This window comes from Hibiscus syriacus, unplaced genomic scaffold, assembly GCF_006381635.1.
Source record: "Hibiscus syriacus cultivar Baekdansim isolate YM2019G1 unplaced genomic scaffold, ASM638163v2 tig00113279_pilon, whole genome shotgun sequence".
Lineage (NCBI taxonomy): Eukaryota > Viridiplantae > Streptophyta > Magnoliopsida > Malvales > Malvaceae > Hibiscus > Hibiscus syriacus.
The window spans coordinates 494,817-502,743 of NW_024063450.1; the positions used below are offsets into that span (position 1 = coordinate 494,817).

The 7,927-nt window shown below is 34.4% G+C and overlaps 2 protein-coding genes across 3 annotated transcripts; both read left to right on the forward strand.

The window, feature by feature from the left end:
* Positions 1–2,528: 2,528 nt before the first annotated feature.
* LOC120186088 lies at positions 2,529–4,354 on the forward strand. Of its 2 annotated transcripts, XR_005522178.1 has the most exons (4): positions 2,529–2,659; positions 2,786–2,988; positions 3,243–3,466; positions 3,951–4,354. XR_005522178.1 is itself a non-coding variant. In XM_039190124.1 (3 exons), the coding sequence occupies exons 2-3, from the start codon at positions 3,345–3,347 to the stop codon at positions 4,246–4,248; spliced, it is 420 nt and encodes a 139-aa protein (XP_039046055.1). In that variant the 5' UTR covers positions 2,667–2,988; positions 3,243–3,344; the 3' UTR covers positions 4,249–4,354. The 2 variants fall into 2 exon arrangements, 1 of the variants encoding a protein (XP_039046055.1); XM_039190124.1 differs by lacking the exon at positions 2,529–2,659 and having other exon boundaries at positions 2,667–2,988.
* Positions 4,355–6,383: 2,029 nt separating this feature from the next.
* LOC120186108 lies at positions 6,384–7,724 on the forward strand. The gene has a single exon (XM_039190138.1). The coding sequence runs from the start codon at positions 6,384–6,386 to the stop codon at positions 7,722–7,724; it is 1,341 nt and encodes a 446-aa protein (XP_039046069.1).
* The last annotated feature ends 203 nt before the right edge of the window (positions 7,725–7,927 follow it).

Sequence of the window (7,927 nt, forward strand, 5' to 3'; positions counted from 1 at the left end):
AAAATTTCGCAGGACACCTCCTAGATAATCCTGGCACAAAGTAGTCCAACTACCATGTGCTATCCCTGAAATCACATCTCCATCCACCGGAAGCCCCAAGTGCATAGAAACATCCTCAAGCTTAATCGTGCACTCTCCGCACAGAAGATGGAATGTGTGGGTCTCCGGTCTCCACCGCTCCAATAATGCAGAAATTAAGTTTGGTTTTACCTTACAATAACTTTTATATCTAGCTATGTGACCGAATCCAGCCTCGACTAAATACGACCAAACATGGGTAGATATCGCTAACTTAAGGTTCCTAATAAAATGATCTAATATACGGTCGCTCTCCTAAAATATAAATAATTACAAAAATTAATTTATAAACTAATAATTATGCATTAAATAAATAAATTATTACTAATAATTTAAATTAAATTAAAATATTAAAATTTTACCGTATCAACAAAATGTCGAGATATATGATTTCCATCCAAACGAAGTAGACCGCCTTCCATTTTATAACTACAAAAAAAATTAATTAAATAAAATATTAAAAAATTTAAATAGTTAAATAAAATACTAACAAAATACTAAATATAATAAAATATACCTTAAAGAGCTATAAGAGAATATAAGAGTATTTGAGAGAAGTTGAGAGGATTTGGTGTGATGAAAGTGATTGAGAATGGAAGTATTTATAGGGAGGGAATGGGGTGTGAACGGGCGGGGTGGTTGTGTAATTAAAGCAAAGATGCGCTTCAAGGGGCACGCCTTTCTGACGCGTGTCATAATTGCAGGAAGGCGTGGCCCCTGCACCGCGCTATACCCCTACGTGGCATAAGGTACACCCTAGGGGCTGCACCTTAGCCAGCGTGTACACATGTCAGCATAAGGCACGTTTCAGGGGGGCGCCTTACCCCACGTGACGCCAAATCACATAATGCGCGCTTCAGGGGGCGCGTCTTTCTATAAAGGGTGTTAGATTAGTAAATAAAGATGGAAGGGTGTCTACAGGTATATAATGTTTGAAAAGGTGATTTTTCGTTATAATCACCCCATTTGGTAGTGGTATTGTTGATCAAATACTTCCACGATCGTTATTATTCATAGATCATCTATTATCGTACGAATGAAGTGTATCAATGAACGAATTTGTCCAATCAGAATATTGTGGTGTCAATAATGTTAGAGATAATGCCAATTGAAATGAAGACGACAACGAAGATGAAAATTTTGATGAAGAATGTTCGATATGAAGAAACTTAGTATATAGATGCCATTTTAATAATTTATTGTGTTTAAATATTAATAACGTAAATGTTTTTTTATATTATTAATGTAAAAAAATGATTCTCCTACGATTTATATTTTGAAAATCATTCAATTTTATATATTAATTTTTTGTAAAATTTCATAAATAATTTGATATTTTGTAGTTATAAGAAAAATATAATATTTGATCATTTAACTGATAAAATATAGTTTATAAACGATGAATCTGAATATCTAAATGTGAGAAAAACTAAAACTTTTAAATTAATTAAAATAAGTTAAATTTTAATCAATCAAACAAAATTAGTATACTCATAATTTTTTTTATTAATTTAGGTAAGTACAAGATACTATCTGTTCAAATATAACTTTAAATTTCTGAATATTGAACGTTTACACTCTTAATATTTATGATGCTCGAACCCAAATCTTCAAAGAATAACAACAATTCTTTTATTAAGAAATACACTCGTAACTTAAATATTGTTTGAACAAACAATTATAGATAGAAGTTTAATATGATAATGGAGAAAAAAAAAACTGGATGAGAATAAACAAAGGAAAAATAATAATTCCTAAGGATTGAATAAGAAGGAAATTGTTAGGAGAAAAAATATGTGGGCCCTGTAAGACTAAAAGATAATAAAAGAGAGAGTGAAGAACGCTTTCTTTGAAATTGGAGTAGGAACATTTTGATTTTAATTATTGAAAAAATAAATAAATTATCTTATTGATCATCTACCTATTATTTGTTTTTTTGTCATTTAATTATTAATTTTTTAAAAATATGTCTAATTTTATGTTTTGATTTTGTTTTAATTATTTATCGTTAAAAAAATTAAAAGTGATATTTATGTGTCATCATAAAGGTAATGTCACGTTAATAATAAAAAACAAAAACATCACATCAGTATTATTAATAATTTTTTAATTACGGGTTATCAAAATAAAATCAAAACGAAATATTAGATGTAATTCTGAAAAAGATAATATTTGAGTGATCAAAACATAAACTAAATAAAATGTGATCAATTAATAAGTAATTTAAGCTAAAACAAATTAAAGGTTAACTATAATCAATACTTAAATTAAACCCTCCCCCAACTAATGGTCTGTTTGGTTGAGGGAAACATTTTACGGAAAATATTTTTTTCATTTTTATGTGCTTGGTTCGCGTAAAACTCGAGGTCAACGTATTTTATTTTCCGGTCAACGGAAAACTTGAAGGAAAACACGGTAAAATAACTTACCGTTTGGAAAGGGTAAGTTGTTTTACATCGTTCTGCAACTCCCTTGCTCCACACAGAAAACAATTCGTTCTCCCGTCCCTTGCTCCACACCGTAAAATCGATCGATCCAGTGGCCTCCTTCCCACCGGCGAGGCGGGCAGTCGTCTTCTCAGGTATCTCTCTGTTCATATTCTCCCTTTTCATCTTCATTCACCTCCTTTTTTAATAGATGTTTCATCTTCCTTGACCTCCATTTTCATTTTCACCGGCTCGGCATAAATCAAAAACCGAGCTTTTAGCCCAGTTTTTCGTGGAATTCGTCGACTTCGAGTCTGATGGAGGCTCAAGAATTCGGGGAAATGATGGAGCATGTGGACGAGGTTAATTTCGCGCTCGATGGCTTAAAGAAAGGCCAGCCGGTGAGGATCAGGAGAGCTAGTCTCTTGTCTTTGCTTTCGATTTGCGCCACTCTCCCACAGAGGAGACTGCTGAGAACTCATGGGTATGTTGAATTCTTGTTGTGTTTTTAGTTTTAATGTTCTTTCTGTTGAAATCTATTGATTTGGGCATTTGGGTAGTTTTAATTTTTGGTGGATTTTTGAAATATGAAGAAAGGCCATTTTAGGATTACTTTATGAACACCGTGAGTCTGTGACTTGGTTATTCCCTGGATGAAGAGCAGCTTTATGCCTCTTCTTTTATTAGTTTCATAACCTTTCTGATTTTCCTGAGCTAGAAGTTTTTGATGCAATGTAGGCCGAGGAGAAGATGCGGGTGGCTTATGACAGGAAATGTCGTTAAGTTGAAATGGCTAGACGAAAGGGGTGCTGAAGCAAACAAAATGATTCAACCAGGCATATGATCAAGAGCCTATCCACAAAGATAAGAATTGCAATTCAAGTTGTTGACAAGATATTTGTGACAATTAATAAGATCAGGGATGAGGAGTTATGGCCTCTGCTCAATGAACTGATTGAAGGGTATTATTTTTGCTTGTTCAACTATTTTACTTTTTTCTATCTCATTCTTTATTCTCTACGTACATTGCTAGTGTTTTGTTATTAACTGACATAATTGCATCTTACTTTTGGCCTTGCCATTTTTATTGTCATTTGATATCTTTAATTAGCATTTTTAATCAGAATCCTTTTGCTATCTTTATTGGTTGCATAATGACATTGCTTTGGCATTTTAGTAATTTGCATTAATATTTAGGAATCTCTTGTCTTAGCTGTTGAAGCTTGTAAAAGTATACGGTGATGAGCGGTGGATGTCAATAATGGGAGTACTGGCCTAGAGCTCTTTAAAGGGTTTGAAGTGTTAGAGGGAGTTTTATAAGTGAAGTGAAGCATGTTCCTTGATTTTGCTGAATGTGCAATTTTTCGTCACTCCACAAACCAATATTTGCTTATCATTTACTCTCTTTTTTTGCCTTAATTGTTTTCTTGCAATTTCGTTTTCCAGGTTAAACATAATGTGGAAACGCATGCTTGAATGCCATCGTAGTCAATGTCAGGTGATTACAGAAGCCAAAAGTTTAGGTTCTATTGGATCCGGCAAAAAGCTTAGCGATGATCATCTTAATGCCACTTTGCAGCTCGAACATGAACTTATTAGTTGGACTGTAAGGTTCGCTAGTTGGATAGGTGCCCAGAATGGTTATGTCAGGGCTTTGAACATTGCAAATGTGTTATCATGCATTGTAGAATATCTGGTTTTGAATTGTCATGACCAGGTTGATCTCATGAGATATTTCACTTAGATGTCATGTTTTGTTTTTGTCATAGTTGTTCCCAGCTTGACAGAGAACAGCTTCTATGAGTACAGATTCTGTGTGTTTTACATCTTGACAGCTGAAATATGCCAATAATAAGTCCATTGACACCTTTTAGTATATATATTGTAAATGGCATAATGAAAAAAATAAAAACATATCGAATATGTATGCTTATTTATTAAAAACAGATTTTAAAAATTGTTTTCAAAAAAATTAACTAAATAGTGTAAAATATTTTCAATGTAACATCCAAACACTGAAAAATATTTTTCAAAAAATATTTTAAATATTTTTCAGAAATATAATTCATTTTTCAGATTTCATTTTCCAAAATATATTTTCAAACGGACCTAAGCAAATTAGACAGAGAATTAAAACATACATATGAAAAACATGATAATATACTATTATATGAATTTGTGTATATTATAGTACAATTATTGAACAAAACCCAGGCTTGAAATCATCACCTTCCGTCAAACTTTTTCCCTCGAAACCCAAACTCTCTCTCGTCTTTCTAAGAAGAAAATTTGAGACTTGAGACATACTATTCAATCATTTGTCTTACAAGAAAAACCTGTCTTTTTTGTTTGTTCCTTAGAGAGAGAGAGAGAGAGAGGAATTGCTCTATACTTTTCCTCTCCAACATCTCTTTCTCTTGGGGTTTCTTTTTATATATATGTTTGAAAGAGGGTTGATTTGATACTATTGAAGATAAATTTCTTGGTTTTGAGTTTGTTTTAAGGAGCTAATAAGATGCTTGGCTGTGAATGTTTTTGTTGGCATAAACATACTGATGTTGAATTGCCTTTGCTTCAGCCTCATCCTTTTTCCTTGCCATCTCCTATTCCAGAATGGCCTTTAGGTATGTATGCCCTTGCCCTCTTTTTTTTTCTATTTACAATCCATAAACTCAAATTCCTTTCTTTTTTCCTCTTGGTGTTGCTTGCTTGATATACTTTCCAGGAAATTTTGATTGAAATTATGTGACTTTTTCCCTTCAAAAATTGATTATCATGATGACCTGAGATATGGGTTTCCTTTTTCCTTCTCTTTTCTCATTTCTTATGTGAGTTTAGTATGGTGATTATGAAGATTTTTAGCTAATTATTTGGATAATAATATAAATATTATCTATTTTTTAAAAATAACCGTTTAATCCCAAGTAGGAAAAGAAAATGATATGATAATTTTTGTTATATAAAAATAAAACAAATTTAACTACATAAAAAAAGGCATTTATGGAGGTGGTGGTGGCCTATTATTTGCCTTGGATTTTGTAAATTAATGGGTCATTTGATGCAGTGGGGTTGGAACTTTGGAAATCTCATTTGCCTCTAAACCCTCAACCTTCTTTAATCTTTGTTTTCATTCATTCTTAAGGAATTTATTTCTTTTTCTCTGACATCAAATTAACTTACACCATATATACATACACACACTTTTCTTTCTTTCAACTATGATCCTAAATATTAAATTTTAATTAATATTAATAAGTAAAATATTATATTTTGATTACCATTTCAAAAAGTAAATCTCCAATACTATTTATATTGAATTAAAAAATATAATTTTCTTCCTATAAATATATACACTTACTAACATTTTTCCTTCTAAATGATGGTGATGGTGGTGGATAACCAAGACAATAGCTTAAGCAACTTGAACAAGAAGCTAGTCCATGCTTTTATTGTTAAACATATCTAGGATGCTTGAAAGTTTTGAACTTTGAAAGCTAGAAACTTTAATGCTTGACATGGAATTTTTTCCTTTATAAAAGGTGATTAGCATCTAATTCTACTTATGTTTTAATTTAATTTTTAGGGTTTTTTTTAATTTGTTTAAGCTTTTTTATTTTTGAGGGGTGGGGTTTCCCATCTCCTTTACTTCAAAGAGAGAGACTATTCTATGGTACTTGTGCTATGAAACATCATGACTAGATATGTCAACTCACTTTGATAATGATTTACTGCCATTTTTCTCAGGTCAAGGATTTGCTACTGGAAAAATTAACCTAGGAGAATTAGAAGTGGTTAAGATCACCAAGTTCGAGAGCGTATGGAGCTGCAGCTTGTTGCATGGAAAAGGTGTCACATTTTATAGACCTGTGGGGATTCCAGATGGATTCTTCTGTCTTTGGATATTATTGCCAGCCAAATGATCAGCCGTTGAGAGGGTATGTTATTGCGGCTCGTGAGAGGGAACCTTCGAGTCCAGAAGTTTATTGTGACTATGATTCCGATACAGACTTTACTGCGTTAAGAAAGCCTGTTAATTACTCCTTGGTTTGGAGTACGGATTATGGTAATGGTTGTGGTTTCTTCTGGCTGCCGAACCCGCCTTTGGGATACAAAGCGATGGGAATTGTGGTTACCGACACCCCAGATGAGCCTAATGTGGAAGAAGTTAGATGTGTCCGAGAAGATCTTACGGAGACTTGTGAGATTATGGACACCTTGCTTGCCGCCGATGCCAACACATTTCAGGTTTGGACCACGAGACCTTGCAAAAGGGGTATGTTCTGCAAAGGTGTTTCCGTCGGCACATTCTTCTGCTGCACCTACTTCGTTTCCGAAGATCAAGAGTTGGAGATTGCATGCTTGAAGAATCTTGATCCTTCATTACATGCGATGCCGAATCTGGACCAAATCCACGCTCTCATCAAGCACTACGGTGCAACGGTTTTCTTTCATCCCGATGAAGATTGTATGCCGTCATCGGTGCAGTGGTTTTTTAAAAATGGGGCACTTTTGTTCAAAGATGGAAAGCCTAAAGGTGAACCTATTGATTATTTGGGCTTTAACTTGCCTAGTGGAGGGACAAATGATGGTGCATTTTGGATAGATTTACCTAGGGATGATAATGCAAGACAAAATGTTAGAAATGGAAACTTGGAAAGTGCAGAGCTCTACGTTCATGTAAAACCAGCATTGGGAGGAACATTTACCGATATCGTCATGTGGATATTTTGCCCCTTCAATGGACCGGCCAACCTTAAGATCGGGTTAATGAGTATACAGATGAACAAAATCGGGGAACATGTAGGTGACTGGGAGCACTTCACTCTTCGGATCAGTAACTTCACTGGAGAACTATGGAAAGTATACTTTTCACAGCATAGTGGTGGTGAGTGGGTTGATGCTTTCAACTTGGAATATAATGATGCTGCTCGAAGCAAATATTTTGTTGATTCGAGCACTAGGTACCAGATTGTTGCGGCTGAGTACCTTGGCGATGGGGTAGTTACAGAACCATGTTGGTTGCAGTACATGAGAGAATGGGGTCCAACCATAGTATACGATTCAAGATCTGAACTGGATAAGATCATTAGCCTCCTTCCATTTTTGGTTCGGTTTTCCGTGGAGAACATCTTTGACCTTTTTCCAACAGAACTGTACGGCGAGGAAGGGCCAACCGGACCGAAGCAGAAAGATAATTGGCTAGGAGATGAAAGAAGTTAGCTTCACCGATTGATGGACACGATACCTTGCATTTGAGTGTACAAATCATACAAGGTAATAGTTGTGTTGTATTCTTAGACCTGCAAAAGGCAGTGTTATTATTCCGTTGTGTTAGATTGGTAGAACCGGTGACCGGATTTCTTCTTCCAGAACAAAGGATACAGTCATGCTCCTGGCACAATTCGGTATGCATCTAAGCATGC